At 38.5% G+C, this 16,126-nt stretch overlaps 3 protein-coding genes and 1 non-coding gene across 4 annotated transcripts; 1 reads left to right on the forward strand and 3 right to left on the reverse strand.

Moving 5' to 3' along the window:
* Window positions 1–473: 473 nt before the first annotated feature.
* Window positions 474–2,376, forward strand: LOC113712268 (LIM domain-containing protein WLIM1). Its single transcript, XM_027235599.2, has 5 exons — window positions 474–827; window positions 1,346–1,442; window positions 1,522–1,565; window positions 1,661–1,750; window positions 1,916–2,376. Exons 1-5 carry the CDS (start codon window positions 693–695, stop codon window positions 2,129–2,131), a joined length of 582 nt encoding a protein of 193 aa, XP_027091400.1. The 5' UTR covers window positions 474–692; the 3' UTR covers window positions 2,132–2,376.
* A 723-nt stretch (window positions 2,377–3,099) lies between these two features.
* On the reverse strand, window positions 3,100–5,786 carry LOC113712267 (F-box protein At3g12350-like). Its single transcript, XM_027235598.2, has 2 exons — window positions 4,637–5,786; window positions 3,100–3,785 (listed from the first exon to the last, which is right to left on the reverse strand). The coding sequence occupies exons 1-2, from the start codon at window positions 5,564–5,566 to the stop codon at window positions 3,321–3,323; spliced, it is 1,395 nt and encodes a 464-aa protein (XP_027091399.1). The 5' UTR covers window positions 5,567–5,786; the 3' UTR covers window positions 3,100–3,320.
* Window positions 5,787–7,211: 1,425 nt separating this feature from the next.
* LOC113712112 (exocyst complex component EXO70I-like) lies at window positions 7,212–10,572 on the reverse strand. The gene is made up of 2 exons (XM_027235403.2): window positions 9,643–10,572; window positions 7,212–8,963 (listed from the first exon to the last, which is right to left on the reverse strand). Exons 1-2 carry the CDS (start codon window positions 10,417–10,419, stop codon window positions 7,569–7,571), a joined length of 2,172 nt encoding a protein of 723 aa, XP_027091204.2. The 5' UTR covers window positions 10,420–10,572; the 3' UTR covers window positions 7,212–7,568.
* Window positions 10,573–12,159: 1,587 nt separating this feature from the next.
* On the reverse strand, window positions 12,160–12,233 carry TRNAT-AGU (transfer RNA threonine (anticodon AGU)). Its single transcript has one exon. It is a non-coding gene; the product is annotated as a tRNA-Thr (tRNA).
* Between the last annotated feature and the right edge of the window lie 3,893 nt (window positions 12,234–16,126).

Below are 16,126 nucleotides of genomic sequence, written 5' to 3' on the forward strand. Positions count from 1 at the left end.
GTTAAGCATAAGTTTCTAGAAATAGTCCAGAAAGGCAGAAACAAATACTTCTTCTGCCCTATTAAAAGTATCATACTTTTTATTTTAGAATGTTCCAAAATGTTTGTTAATTTATTAAAGTCAAAGTTACTTTTGATCTCTTTTTCCAATATTATCTCCACTTTTATCTATATTTCATATTAAATTCAAATTTAAAATTTAATTTTTGAGGGTAATTTTGAAAACAAATTCATTAGCATCACCTTCAATTCACTGTTTTTTTAAAATGTTGGAATTCAGAAATATGACAAAAACACAGGGAGTACTGTTCTTTTACTACTTTTAGCTTCTTCAATCCAAATGGTAAAGAAATTAATTGAAAACATTAAAAGCATATTGTTCCCAACGACCCCTATCACCCCTCCCCACCCCACGCAAACAAAAGAAAAAGGGGAAACAAAGTAAGTATCTGGCAAGAGGTAGTTGGATGGTGCATGGTGGAAATGATTGTCGCCATTCCAACTGTGGTATAATTATTTACATTTTAGCTTTTGGTCACCTCCACATTACTCTATCTACCTCCTCCGTCTCCATCCTTATCTAACCGCCTTTCCTCTGCTTTAGTGTCCCAGGGAGCTCTTAGCTGTTAAACTGAAAGAAACTTAGCTGAGAGAAGAGGTAGAAACAGAGAAATATCCATACCTCCATAGCCAATGGCATTTGCAGGCACAACCCAGAAATGCATGGCTTGCGACAAGACTGTGTATTTGGTGGATAAGTTAACTGCAGACAATCGAATCTACCACAAGGCTTGTTTTAGATGCCACCATTGCAAGGGCACCCTTAAGGTTGTTGCTTGAAACACCACTTCTTTCATAGTTTTGTTCTTCGGTTCGCTTTTTTCTCCTCATGTTCCTAATTCAGTAGGCAGAGAGTTGAAGTTTTCTTGCATTATTTGTTCATTTTCCTTGATCGTGGTTTCCTACACAGATCTTCACTGTCGGTCAAGATTCTTGTGTTAAGAATAAACTGATAATCAGGCAAATCTGATTTTACAATTCTCTGATTCAGATTCCAACTTTGGTCTCGCCGGTTCTTTAGATTGGCTAACAATAATGTGAAATTTTCCTGTTTAGTTTTTGTTTCCGAATCAGTGGATGATTATGACTTGTAGTTTTCAAACTGCTTTCATTTTGTGTCCAGAAAGGTTTTCATTTTAGCAAATTCGGATATTCTCTGCAATTAGTTTCAATTATTAAGTCTATTCTGTTTCATTCAGAAATCTTTTTCCATCAACTATAGGATAACCTCATATGTAATTGTAGTTTTTCATGGCTCTCTTCTAATCAATGCATCAAAATTCCAGCTTGGCAACTACAATTCCTTCGAGGGAGTTCTGTATTGCAGGCCACATTTTGATCAGCTCTTCAAAAGAACTGGCAGCCTGGAGAAAAGCTTTGAAGGTAAACACGAACTAACCAAAGTAAAAACAAGAACGTTTGGAACGGCCAAAGGAACTAATTTCATTTAACAATTTCTCAGGGACACCAAAAATTGCAAAACCAGAGAAACCTGTTGATTTTGAGGTAAGTCTGGTCCAGGAATGATCAAAAGACTTGATAGTCTTTTATTCCACCACATGCAATCTTTTTTCCTCCTCTAAACTTATTTGTTGAAACAGAAACCACTGGCGAATAAAGTTTCAAGCATGTTTGTTGGAACAAGAGATAAATGTGTCGGCTGCAGCAAGACTGTCTATCCAACTGAAAAGGTAAAAACTTGGAGTAATTATTTTACTGAACTAATTACATATTCATGTAGTATTATACTCTTTTTTATCGTTCTTATTTTCTTCCTGTTCCTCTATGCTTAGCTAATAAACCCTCAAATAATATCACATAATTTTTTTTTAACTCGACATGAATTTCACTTTAAGGTCTCTGTAAATGGGACTGCATACCACAAGAGCTGCTTCAAATGTACTCATGGAGGATGTGTGATCAGCCCATCCAACTACATTGCCCACGAAGGGCGCCTATATTGTAAACACCATCACATTCAACTCATCAAGGAGAAAGGCAACCTGAGCCAGCTTGAGGGTGACCATGAGAAGAATTCAGCCAGAGGCACAGAAGTAGCTGCAGAATCATAATTTACCATCTGCAGACTTTGAATTTCAGTGCTTTACCTCTTGGTTTCCTTCTCTTCAACATCAATTTGGTTCTCTAGAGCCTGCATTTTCATCAAGTTAAGAATATTGATTACAGGCACAAGAAAGTCGGAGTTGTCAATGTCTTTTGTGGATGTTCGTGGGCCTTTGATGGCTAATCTTGGCTTTGTGTTGTGATCTTGTAAACCGTTGAAAACTGATATCTGAAGGCTTCAAATTTCAGTCCAGAGTGATTGCTCATGCATTAATACAGGAAATAATCTTGCAGCTGTCATAATGTGAACATAACCAACCGATACACCCTTCTAAAGCCTGGTTATCTATAACAAAACTTAATCAGGGAATTGGTTAGAGAAGGAGCTTCTTGTTCGGAATGAATAACACCAGCTCCAACTTGGAAGACACCACTTCAACAGGGAAAGATTCAAGAGAAAAATGACAAGCTTAATAATCCCAGTTAAATGACACAAAGAAAAAGAGAAACAGAGAGCTACAGCTTATATAATAAGCTTTTTTAGCAGCAACTTTACCTTTGTAGCAAGAGTCTTAGCTGATCCAGGAGCAATTAGCTGCTACACATGATTCAAGGTTATTCAACTATTACAGCTTAACTCCTGAAAGCAGCTTCTTGTTTTACTAGTTGGGAACAATACTGAGTACCAAGTTACATGATACTACTGCAGAGAACCGAACGAGACAAGAGTACCAAGTTACATCATACTGATGTAGAGACAATGTGAGAAGCATGGTAAATAATTCATGATTCACAGCAATTTAGTAGCACATACTTTGCAACATACATTTGAGGGTGCGCAGTTGGGGACAGATCAACTAATACAAAGAGAAGTAGAAGAACATGCTTCAGATTAATGGGGTGTTATTTGAAAAAAATGGGAAGAGAGAGGGGTTAGGAGGGGGGGAGGGAAGGGGAAGAATCAAATCGATGAATATAAAGAGAAATAAAAGGACATGTTTCAAAATAGTGGGGTGTTATACAGTGCAAAATAGCAAAAACTAAAAAAGTTTCAGAAGAGAGATTCTTCCAGTAAATAAGTCGTCACAAAGGCCCACTGGGCACCTAATAACAGCAAGAAAAATCTGTACAATGACAATTGAATGAAGCATAACATATCCCGTTTCATTGTCTGTAGTTGGGGTGATCCATGAAGGATCAATCATTAGAAAATTCCATTGTGTCAAGAAGGTGCCCATCTTGAGCTATATGTTTGAGATCTATAACATAATTGTTGCGAAGAAATCCAAATCCATACGTCCCATTTCTATACTGCCAAATTCTTCCCTCAACCTGCCGAGGATTTATAGTGGTGCCTGGAATAACCAAATCATAGCTTGAGGTCATGTGAAGCATGCGTGACACAGCACCATGATCTGAACGCTGCAGATGATCATGGCAGTCATCAGCCTCCGCAGGTGGCCTCAGATGTACACGACTATGATACTCATATTCTTCTTCAGCAGAAAAGGGAGGCTCAATCAATGTCGTACTTGACGTCCAAAATACTGGGTTATAACCATTAAATGGTCTAGATGAGTCTTCAATCCTTCGGCATGCTATACCCCCAATGTCATCATAGCTTGTCAAATAAAATTCCAAACTCATATCATCACCAATGCCCTGCAGCAACAAATAGGAGAAAGCATTATACACCCTACCAAAGTATGTTAGAAATATCCACTCAAAAAAGAAAGTCCAGTTCAATCCTACATCTGCAATCATCTCTACTAACAGACGTCACTTAAACTTAAAATGGTGCACTAAATTCCAGCTGATGTACATAACAAGGCACCACAGATGATGACAAAGCTATAGACAAAGCAATTTGTATTTCCCACACTAATCTACCAAGCAACTTGTAGTACATACCAATTGGATCCTTTTCTTGAAGATGCAAATTTTTTTATATGATACAGTACTAACCAAATCCAATAAAGTGAGGCATCGAGAACATGGATACAGAAAGCACTTAGTCATAGATCATTACTAGCTAATCCTTCACCTGAAAAAGCAAACCACTTCTAAAAACTAAGTCAAACGAGTTGCAGCATTAAGACAATGGAAGGGGGGGAAAAAAAAGAGTTAATACCAAGTTCAAGGCTTTGATTGAAAAGAAAATTCCTACCTTAACAAGAAATAATTTACTACATTTCATGGAAATGAACCACTAAAACAGTGGACAGAGGAAACCAAAGTCATACATCATTACCAAGTTCAACTATCATGTCAGAAAAAAGAGAGTCTTTTGGGTGTGGCAAGAGTGCGAATACCAAATAACTACTACAATTGAGGTGGAAAAACAAACTTGATGAAAATCAGTAGTCATTCTAGAGTTCGAATCTTTTAGTTCTTTAATAGAAAACCGAAACTGCTTCTGATTAAACAATACTTGAAATGCTAAACGCACAATAAAAAAAACACAACACATGTTAACTTCTAAAGAATGAATTATACAGAGGACAAAAGACCACCTTCCACAAACCCTGCAAAGGTCGGGCAGGTGTGGGCGAGCAATTAACGATCTTGACAAAATGCTCTGGCTCCAACTTTCTCCTTCCCTGTTTTTCCTTTTCCCTCCTCCTCTGCCTCCTTGACGAACCATTACCACCTGGACTCGTCCTATTTGCAAAATGCTGATAAATTTCTGACATTAAACGATCTGGTAAGCTCCCAGGGGATCCACTAACATCCTCATACTCCTCCCCCCTCACATTCCCTGAACTATGCACCTTAATAAACCTTCCATTTGGACTCGAACTTGAATTCAAACTATTGCCAATAGAAATCACACTTTCCTCCAGCACAACATGACATTTCCCCATAAAACTCACATTCACAGGAATCAAATCATTATCTAAAACCGACAATTCGCCTGAATCAACTAAATTCTCAGATAATTCCAGCTTGCCCTCGCGATCAAGATAATTTATGGACTCACCTTTAGATGTTAAACTAATCCATAAGAAAGGCAACTTTATTACCTCATAAGTACCAGTTTTCGAGGGAGAAACCCTTGAACCCGTGATATAAAAGGGGCCCCACTCGAAGAAAACCAGCGGCGACGAGGGTTGAACGGCAGTGCCGGCCGAGGTGCCACACCGGCGCCAAAATCCAATTAGATTTTCGTATTCAAGAAGGGTTTTGTAGAGAAGTTTATAAGAGATTTTACCGTTGCCCCATTTATTGATGAGGGTTTTAGAGCGGCCCCACCTGCGGTCGCACATAGAGAACCAGAGCCGCTGGTCGTGGAGGCACAAAGAAAGGAAGCGTTTTGAGGTGGAAGCGAACGTGCCGAGCTCTGATTGGTCGAGGAATGATAAGATGCAGATCTGCACATCTTCTGGGAAATCTGAGAAAGAAAATGATGATTTTATGTCCCCATCATTTCCATTTGATGCCATCCCTTTTTTTTTTTTTTTGGGGCTGGGTATTTCACTTCCTTGCTTTTGCTTATATACGTTTTTTGCCTCCCCTTGGAGCTGGGAGATCAGGGAAGGCGGTTGGAAGGCGAAGGGGGCAGGTTAGGGAGAGAAGTGGGATGAGGTGAAGGAGAGAAGATTCTTCAGAGGGGAATGGATTATTCCTGCGTTTAGAGAGAAGCTTCCTACCTTTGGGACAGCTGACTGGCAGATTCAAAAACCATAGCAATAAGACTCAAGTAGTAAGTAACTGAGAACACCTGGGCTTCAACCCCGATACACGTAATAAACATCCCTGCCCTGTTCTGGCTCTGTCCTCTCTAGGCTGCATAATAGTTCAACCGAGCGGAGCAACTCAAGTCAAAAGTCAACTCAAGCTCGATTAACACAGAACCCGAATCGCAGTCGAGCTCAAGGTCCGTTAAACTTGAGTTCAAAGATATTTACTTCATTAATTTGCCATCCGACTTTTTTTTTTTTTTTTTTTTTGTCGGAGGCGATAAAGCTAATCTATTCTACGTTAAGGGGAAGGAACGGGTCTAAGGAAACCTAGGAATAAGCCGAAGGGGACTGAACCACCACCGGACCAGACGGGTGCACACCCGTCTGGTCCGGTGGTGGTTCAAGTCGAGTTTATATGTGGTGATTTTAAACCCGCCTGTGCACCCTAAGGAGCGGCCACTGAACCAAAGGCCCAGTGATTTTTTTTTTCTATTTTTTTATATGTGGTGGCCATCCGACTTGATTATGTGTGTGTGTGTGTGTGTAAAAATATATGTATGTATGTGTGTCGTGTGTATATATATATATGTGTGTGTGTGTGTCTCCATATATATATATAATTTTTATTTTAATATTAAAATTATATATATTTCTAATATTTTATTATTTATTTAAAAAATAACTATTTTATTTATTTTTTTAAAAAAATAATTATTTTTATTTTTTAAACTTAAGTTCGAGCTCAACATGACTTGAATTTGAAGTTAAACTCGAATTTAAATTGAGAGCTTGTCGAGTTCAAGTTTGGTAAAATTAAATCAAGATTCAATTTGATTAAACCAAAATTCGATTTGACTTGACTCGTTTACCGCTCTAATCCTCGGTCAAATTTGATGCTCAAAATTATTTATTTTAATGATATTTAAATTTTATTCAATATTAGCTTATCTGTTTAGTAATTCAAACAAGTTTTCATCGATTTAAACTCAAGTTGCTTGAATTTTTTAGTCTGTAATCTTCGTATAATTTGGAGCTCGAATTGCTTGAATTTTTTAGCATATAACCTATAAATTTTATTCTAATTGAACTCGTTCGAAAATGAATGAAGTTTAAATTCTGTTAATATGTTCTGTTTATGTTTTTGCTTGATTAAACGGCGAATCAGGCTCCAACAAGCATTTACCGTATGGGCGGGCGGATTTTGTTCTTCTTCGTTAAGATCATTTAACAGCATAATTGTGTTTACAGTTACTTTTAGTCAGCACTATATAATGGTTTAGGATGATGAGGATTCAACCCTTTTCTTGATTGTTGATCCGGAACCAATAGGGTATGTAGAGATAGCTTGAGTTGATTTCTCATGCATACTTTAAATCTATCCTTTCCGTACAAAATATCACAAATCTTGCACAAAAATTCCATGGCTTGTAACAAGTATACGATGTAGCAAGCAAAGAAGTTTCAGTGATCCTTGGAAGCACAGATGCAAATGTCTAGCTGAAGCGTTTCCAGTCTTACCTATTCCTCTATAACCACATAGAGCTATTTAGCAGTCATTGAAGAAACCGAGCTCCTACTCTGATGGAAAGCCAACCCATCAAACCTTAATACAAAACAAGCTTTTGGTTAGGATGCGAAAATTTTAACCGTGTCAAATCTCATAACTAGTCTTTTTGGCATCTCCATAATCAAAATTTTTAGAAGATGGAAGGTATCTGACAAAATGGTCTTGTAACGATGCCTTCTAGCTCTCTGACTGCTTTCACACGTCACTGCTGTTTGATCTGGAGCGGCTATAGCCTTTCATCTCGCGAGAATTCTCTAGTGAGACTGATGGCCTTCCAACTTTCATCTCACGAGAATTCTCGAGTGAGATTGACAGCCTTCCACCTATATAATCTCTTTCACCGCGCTGCCGGAGAGATGATCTCCCGTTACCCATTTGCTGGTTGCCACCCTCAAAGATTTGTCCTAACAATCCTTTGACTGTCGTCGGAGATAGATAGGATTTGGCCTGTAAAACAGAAGAATAAGTGCTCAAGAACTCTTCATATACAGGAACTACAAGCTTGATGGTTGCATCTCCCATTTGGTCTCTCAAGTCTGCATCTGGAATGTTGTACAAACTTCTATGCTTTTGCAGCATCTCGTCAAATCCTTTCATGAAGGCCTCCATTTTCCCCCTTGCAACGGCTCCAATACCATCCTTGTTAACTCTGTTGAGTTCTTCTTTATCAAGCAATCTCACTAAAGCTCCCCAAGTTTGCTTTTGATACAAATATGCGGACTCTTCTGCAACGATTTTGTACTGCTTTTTCATGTACTGGTCTCCCAGGAGCTTCCCAAGTTCAGTATTTCTTGTCCTCATGTAAACATACCAGTAAGTATTCATGACAAATACATTGGAAAGTGATTTATCCTTGTAACGTAATCGCTTTGACTCAATGTTCCTCTGGATCGCTTCCATGACATTGGCAATAGCATCTCTGAGTAAGTTCTCGTCTGTTTCTGGCTTTGAAAGAATGCCAGCTTTCCATGATTGCTCAATCCTGAATACCTGAGCCATGGGTTTACTGTAAATTTCTGATGCCAAGTATTTGAGATAGTTAATGGCATATCGAACTAATTTTGGAACTGAGCCATCTTGTGGTGGAGGTAGACCGTCTTGGTTACCTTCAATTTGAAGGCCAAATTCCCAAAAGACTTTTGTTGCAGCATGAACTAAAAGTTTTTCAAGTTCTCGGAATCTATCACAGATATCAGCACCAGCTTCACCATCAAAAGTCTCTGAGAATTCAGGTTTTAGTTTTTCCAAGGAATGAAACATGTCTAGGAGCTTGAATAGCTTCTGTGGTTCTTTATTGCATCTCGCAACCCCTTCACCAAACCGAAAGAAGACAGCCATGATCTTGTCAGCAATCTTGGTGAAGCACTCAGGCCATATAACTCCCTCCATAATGCTTCTTAGTACTTGACTGCAGAGATTCTTCTCTGATACAAGAACAGATTTCACTGCCAGATCAAAGTGTTGGATCCAAAGGGATATTGCTGTCTCTAGGTTCTCCCATTCTATCTCATCAATTTCTTCGGGAGTGTAAGTCCTCAGGTAATCTGGATTCAGTCTCATCAATGCTTTGGCTGCTCTTCTATATCTTGCCTGGTGATGAAGTGAAACGCATTTCTTAGGATCAGTTTAAGAACATCATTACAGTGCAATAGTAATTAAAACTTGAGACTAGAATCAATTACAGTATTCTGATATTGATGGAGTTATTTTGCTTCTTAAAAGCTGTCACTTTGAAATGCAAACGTGTTTCCTGTTTATTGCCCTAAAATCTACACAATCTGGTTCGGATTTACTCCAACTCAAACACACCATATCCTCTGAATTAAATACTATGTTATCATCATAATTGTAACAAGCGCTCATCCTTGCATTTTCAACTCTTTTTTTTTCTTTTTCCAAGGAGATCCACTCTGAGATATCCTACGCGAAGTATATCAGTTTTCTTATCCTGTATTTCAGGTCTCTTGAGCTCTATGGTTTGTAATTCATCATTGCAAAGAATTTGAGAAATAGTTAAGTACAAAAATAGTGGTTGAGATGGATAAATGAGAATGACTATGCTGAAACTCCTTGCTGGTTACAAATTCCTTACCTAAATGGGGCTCTTATGAGGGCCAAAATACGAAGCAAAAGAGCAACAGAATTATAAACAAGCATTTTTGTGTGTTAGATGAATGTCTTAAATGAAATAAATGTTAATGGTTTCATTGGATTTCTGCTTCTTGCTCTCCATGGAATGGACATGGTCGTGGAGAGGGATAGATCTTACCTTCACATAGATATCGATGCATATATCCATACAGTCATTGGAAGCCAGGGTCCTTGAAATTCGTTCGAGAACTTCAATTTCCAGCTCACTGCCCAACACTGTAGGCACAATCTCCTGCACATCATCCTTCTCTGCTTGGCCTATATCCTCATGCCTTAGCTGCAGCAACAAGCTTTCATATTCATCTTGCAGATTCAGTAAAGCCTCATCAAGCAAACCATCAAACTTCATTGCATCAACCTCTGTCTCATAAAGAGCCTTCAGAGTGATCAAAGTTTCCTTAAGTTGCTGCGTCCTGTACTGATCTGTGGCCTTAGTCCTACTCAGAAACTCCACCACTTCCTGCAACTTCTGGATTGCTGGCTCGCACTCTTGACTAATAGAATCGATCGACCCGTTCAATTTTTCCACACACTCCACGTACTTGATCAATTTCTTAAGCCTCTTCTTCGGTGCCGTTTCATTAGATAATTTCGCGGCAAGCTCAAGGAGCTTACGTTGCAGGGACTCGGAGAGTTTGAAGCTTTGAAGAAGAGCAAGAGCAGGAGAAATTGCTCGATTTATTCTGGTATCAAGAGCTTTGTTAGCAATTGAAAGTGTTTGTAAAGGAGCAACTCTTTTTGATGCCATACTTAGAGATTCATGCATCACAGCAAATTTCTTATCCGCTTCTTCTAAGCTTGCATCTACACTAACCGAGGTATGAACAAGTTTTTTGAGATCATCACAGGCTGATCTTAATTTGGAAAGCGTTGGATCATTTTCTTTGAGCTCCATAGCCGTTGTTAATCTGGTTTACAGAACAATGAGAAAGTGAGAGGAATGATGTTTCAAGAATTTGTGTAACTTAGGGGTACAAGGATACATGACCACGGCCTTTTTCTGGATTCAAGGAAGGCAAGAAGACGGGAGTAAATGCCAAATGTCGAAATGTCGATGGGAACTAAGACTCAACCGTCATAGGAGAACATATTAAGATTTATGACAGCAAGTCCATGCAGAAACTACAAATATTCCAGCCGGAGTCACGGTGTTAGCCCCAAGTGGTTTGCATAAATGCTGAGTCGAGAAACAGAAAACACTTGGAAAATGACCCTTTAGTTTAAGTTTAGGATGGAGAATATTTTGAGGGAATAAGGGACCAATGACGTTTTGGGATTCAGATAGCCGCTTTCAAAGGCGATTTTTTTAGTTATTACTCCCTGATCAAGACCAAATCATATTCTCAATGCCCTAAAAACTAATGAACTAGGCTTTGGAGTCGGAAAGAACAAGGAATTTTCTGGCTTCATGTACCATTATTCATTTTCTGCTAATTAAATCATCGAATTGGTCCAGGAGAATAAGAATATTACATGTTTTAATTTGTATGAATATCTGGTGAGACCAAGTGAAATACATCAACAACTAAATACTAGATAAATAGGTGACTAAATGTAAGATTTTCTTCTTTTTTTTTTTTTTTTTTTTATAGAAAAATGATAAAGGAAGAGTTTGAACCTAAACCAAGAATTCTATGATAATTTGGGTTTTAAAGATTGCAAGAAGTTTGAGGATAAAGGCACATTCTACACAGGCCCAAAACAAAGTGGACTAAAGGAACAGTCCATGTAAGGCGCATCTTTACGTTGAATTGGGCAGTATACAAATCCAACGCTTTAATGAGATTGGACAAGTAAACCAGATCCTTAGATGGGAGCCCAGAGTAGAATAACAGACGGTAGTCTCTCCTCTAGCTGGCACTCGACGGCCATTCTTGAAGCCCCTGATTAAAGCATTTCAGACTACGGCATCCAAATAATCAGTTCTTCTAATCATCCAAAAGAGCTTATCTGGCAAGGCAACGAGTAACATAAGTTGTAACTAGAGCTAATCGCGCTTCTGATTCAAGTGATAGGAGTAATTCTTTGATGGTAAATTCCAAAGACAGCTATCAAGCAAAAGCTTTGCCAACACCGCTTCCTTGTACTGATTGAGAGAAACCTGGCATTTCAGAAATGGGTTCTGTTTGAAGTCGCATTTGTGACCCTAAGCTTTTTCTTTCTGATTTTAGGGACTAGTTTGCATCTAAGAGGGACGGTAAATGAGCTAGACATTGAATTGGAGGAGTTGGCAAGAGAATAAATGTCTCAACTCTCGAGTCTGGACCTTTCTGCAGGATTCATCCGCGTCTGGAATCATAAATGCTATCTCAGAGAACATTTCTTGGATGTTCATAATTTTCCAGAATGACAACTCACCATATGAGTAAAGCCTTGATTTTGATTTTGTCCGTGCTCAGAAAGGGCCACGACATTCTGCCGACACCATATTCCACTTCCTCACCTCCCCACCACACCACCCCCAAACAAAAAGAAAAAACAAAGGCAGATAGTCTGCGCAAAAAACAGACTGGCAAAAGCAACCCCACCAAAAAAATATACAAAGGCAGATAGTCGGCGCCCAACGCCAAGAAAAACAGACTAGCAAAAGCAATACCACGCGCAAAGAACACTAGACTAGCACGAAAAATACCTTTGCTTTCTTTGAGAGTCGAACTCAAGACCTCCCGCTTACTAAACGGGTGCTCTAACCAACTGAGCTAAGAAAGCGGTTGTTCTTTGGTGTTTCCAAATATTATAATTGATTATAAATTATAACAGTCCAATAAAATTTTTTTTTTTTGGGACAATAGTAACAGTCCAATTTCACTTCCTAGAAAGGCACCATATGTTACTTGAATAATAAGTATATGGATTGATCATCTATATATAGATAATGTATACATTATTAATTTTAAATCAATAATAATTATGCAAATTTTGAATTTTAAATCTAATTTTGTTTACATATGTTATGGATCTAACGGGAGTAGTGTATACATTAACAATATATATAAGATTCACTTCAAGTATTACATAACTGATTCACCATACAGTATCCGTTGACATAAAAAAAAAAAGGGAATTCTGGAATTGTGGGTTGCAATACTAGCGATGAGAATAAGAACTATCATTTGGGTCAATTTTTACTTGGGCGAGAACAAATATATGAATTAAGTTATGGTATAAGTGTTGTTAAACCAACTTTGAGAATTTGACTGTTGGGTGAATAACAATCACAACCATAATCGAAAGCTCTAATGAAAAATGGAGGAGAACTCTCATGCGATTCCTATGAGGAGATTTACTGATAAATACGTGAGCTTAATGCCTCGATGCAACACATTTTGCACAAAACTCTCGCGATAATCTAGAATTTAAAGTTTCTACTTTTAGTTCTTTTTATCAAAGAAGGTAGCTCGAATTTCATGAGATGTGTGTGACTAGTTCTTGAAAAGAACATATGATTAGGTAGCTTAGAAACCTCTTTCAACATTTTGCCATGCTCTTGCTTTCTAAAATAATTCACGTAACACAAATTATATGTTCCTGCATTACTTCTGAACAAGCTGTGGTCTACAATCAACCCCCCCAAAAAAAAAGAAAGGCATGGGAGAAAACTGAAAAGGCAAACATGATCGATAATTGGATCATGGATGAACACGATGGATTCAATTGTCACCAGAAAAAGTTGATATCCACCAATCATTCCTGAGTAGGAACGCTTGAATTCAGTAACTTTGTCATAAAAATGGGGTACTCGGGCCGGAATCTGAGGTTTTGCTTTGTGAAATTATGCATACCATGAATGTGCTTTTGTACCCTACAACTTCTCTGCAGCAGCAACCTTGAAATCCTTTCTTTCTTCATTTTACTTTTCAGTTTTTGTGAGCAAATTGCAGATGCAGCAGCAAGGGTTGATTGAGAAGCAACGAGACATAATTGTAGGGCACATGGCTTTCAAACAGCGCACGTGTGGCGCTTGACTAAGACGAGTTTAGTAGCCCTGTACGATGCTGGTCCACTGTCCTCGTGAGTTTTTTTGACATATACAAATCAGACGCACAACTAATCATGCCGCACTCTTTTGCTGCTGCTTACAATTGTCAAATTAAAATCAGAAATCCAACCGAAACCCATAAAATGTTTTCACGTGATCTCTAGAACAAGTCAAAATTAAAGGACAAATTAAGAAGAATGCCGGAGGACAATGCCCCAGATTGTATGCAAATGCTCTTACTGCTGTCAGAATAAAAGCCCCAAAAGAGCTGCTAGCTGTTTCTAGTCCAACTTCTCCCCACACCACACGTTAATGATTCTTGGATGCTGTCTTCCTCTTCCTCAATCATTCTGTCATGGATTCTTTAATTAAGCTGAAGTGATGACGGGCTAACTTAATATTTACCTATTTAGCTCTTTATCCGGAAAGTTAAGATCATGTTGTACCTCACGAGATGAGACAGTTTCTTGAATCTTTTTCTTCTTTCTGTTTTTTTTTTCACCTAAAAAGTGTAAAAGTTGGAACCATTTAATGCCGAACAATGACGAGCATTGTCCAGGTGAAATGAGCTATACAGGGGGTTTGCTAGCAAATTTGATGCTTGTATGGAAGTGTCAGTTTGACGTTGATGTGATCACAAATGAATGAACATTTCTCTGGGCATTTGTATGGACAATAAACGGAACGGGACACGAGACGGCTGTCACAGAGAGAGAACGGTAGTCCTTTCTCTTCTGTTTGGTCCACTCAAATATTAATACCGCTCGTCGTCCATTCAGATGGCTAGCATTATTGAGCGACCAATTCATCCCATTACACATCTGCCTGTTTCATGTGTACTGGGCATTTTGGCCCTTCTTCGCTGAGCTCAGTAAACTTGACATGATAAATTGCTATTAACTTCACCAATGTAAAGCAAATTCTTTTATTCTAATGACCGTTATATTAACCAATATGCATGTTCTTAGTTCTTACATGGAGGAAACATTTTGGGCCTCGCTGATATGTAAAGCATGGAAAATTAGCAGCAGCTACATTAATTTACAAAAGGGACGTGTTTTTCTTCTGACATAAACAGTGGGGGATGGAAATTTGACTAAATGATGTGGTCTTAAATAGTGTTGAAAAGACATCAAGATTCAACTCAAGATGTCTTCATGTGAGAGAGGGGACTCCTCCACAGGTTTGAAGTTTGAACTCATGACGAAGTAAACAAACAAACAGCCAAATTCAACCTTACCTGTGCATGCAAAGGGACCACGTTGGCAACTTCATGACTGCAGATTTCTGCACCACCCTAATTATCGATCGAGTACCCTCTTCTAGTGTAGTCCCAAATCCCAATTAGCTTCAGCAAGCTAAGGTCAAGTTGAAGATTGCTAGCGTACAGACATGTTTACAGCAGAGATGAGCGAACACTGAACACTTTACAAGACGGTGGAATGGGTACCAAACGGCTGTTGACTTTCTTGCCCTAAGAAGTGATACATGCAATTCTAAAATTTCACAGTCAAATGGAGGTTTTCCTAGCTTTTTGGATGTTAAAATGAAGACAGGATCTCAGTTCTTTCTTGACAAACTGCAACGAATCTTATCCCAATCCCCCGGTCTGTGCTTTTGTCCGGATAAAGCCAAGTTGACAACCTAAATTTCTTCAGTTGTCATATCAGAACTTCTCAGTCTGGCAAGCGTTAGGGACGTCAACGGGCATCCAAGTTCCAACTCAAGGCGAAGCGACAATTTCCTGGTATTCTCGTCAAAAACCATACAGTAGTTAATATATAATAAAAAGCCGGCGGACAATGACCCATGAAGGCCACTGTATCAACAGGTTATCAGTTAAACCAGTGATTTCATTGCCAAGCCAAGTCGAATTAGTCCTGCAAGGAATTAACCTCACATAAATTCACCTATAAAAAACGACTTTCAAAACATGATATGCATATGCCACGAATGCAAGTACTGAAACTCATAAAAATCAAGAAATAAACCATGAAGTCAGTTAGTAATTTTTTTAGTTTATGTATTTAAACCGTATGTAGCTTAGGGTAGGATTTCCCATTTCGAAACACCATACTCAATAGTCAATATTCCACAAAAATGTAGAAAATAATTACTTGCCTAAAGGAAAATTAAACCAAATTTCCTAACTTTGTCATCATTCATCTCTATGATCATCAAGTTGGCAATTTTTCACTTTACAGTCCATCAATTAGCTGTGTTGATTTATACTTTCGTAAAATGACTAGGTTGATTGATGCAGAGGTGAATATCTTCATCACAAATATTCCAATCATGTATCATGACAGACTAAGGTTTCACTGTACATATGACGAATGGGAACGGCTTTCAGCATTACAACAAAGCCAGCAAAAGGGCATGTGCATATCATATGATTTTAGGGTCTGGGACCAGCTGACTCGGAAATATACCCTACTACCGCCCCATGAAGCACTCAACTACTGAGACTTGCACTCCCCAATTTCGGCCGCCAATGTATAATCTACTTTTTTGCCTCGTAATACCACCAACCGAATTTTGAGCTGTGGTAATTTATACTGCATAGCACTTGTTGTAGGTTGTATATTATGTTCGACAGAGAAAAGCTTTCTTTGCACAATCA

This window comes from Coffea arabica, chromosome 10e (genome assembly GCF_036785885.1).
Source record: "Coffea arabica cultivar ET-39 chromosome 10e, Coffea Arabica ET-39 HiFi, whole genome shotgun sequence".
Taxonomy (NCBI): Eukaryota; Viridiplantae; Streptophyta; class Magnoliopsida; order Gentianales; family Rubiaceae; genus Coffea; species Coffea arabica.

Bases quoted from the DNA above. Each gene is read 5' to 3' on its own strand.
- LOC113712112 (XM_027235403.2), bottom strand. From the start codon at position 10,419: ATGGAGCTCAAAGAAAATGATCCAACGCTTTCCAAATTAAGATCAGCC. The intron at 8,964-9,642 runs GTAAGATCTATC...CTTCATCACCAG, and splicing joins GCATCGATATCTATGTGAAG to GCAAGATATAGAAGAGCAGC.
- LOC113712268 (XM_027235599.2), top strand. From the start codon at position 693: ATGGCATTTGCAGGCACAACCCAGAAATGCATGGCTTGCGACAAGACT. The intron at 828-1,345 runs GTTGTTGCTTGA...TCAAAATTCCAG, and splicing joins ATTGCAAGGGCACCCTTAAG to CTTGGCAACTACAATTCCTT. The intron at 1,566-1,660 runs GTAAGTCTGGTC...TTGTTGAAACAG, and splicing joins AGAAACCTGTTGATTTTGAG to AAACCACTGGCGAATAAAGT.
- LOC113712267 (XM_027235598.2), bottom strand. From the start codon at position 5,566: ATGGCATCAAATGGAAATGATGGGGACATAAAATCATCATTTTCTTTC. The intron at 3,786-4,636 runs GTGGTCTTTTGT...TTGTTGCTGCAG, and splicing joins CTTTGCAGGGTTTGTGGAAG to GGCATTGGTGATGATATGAG.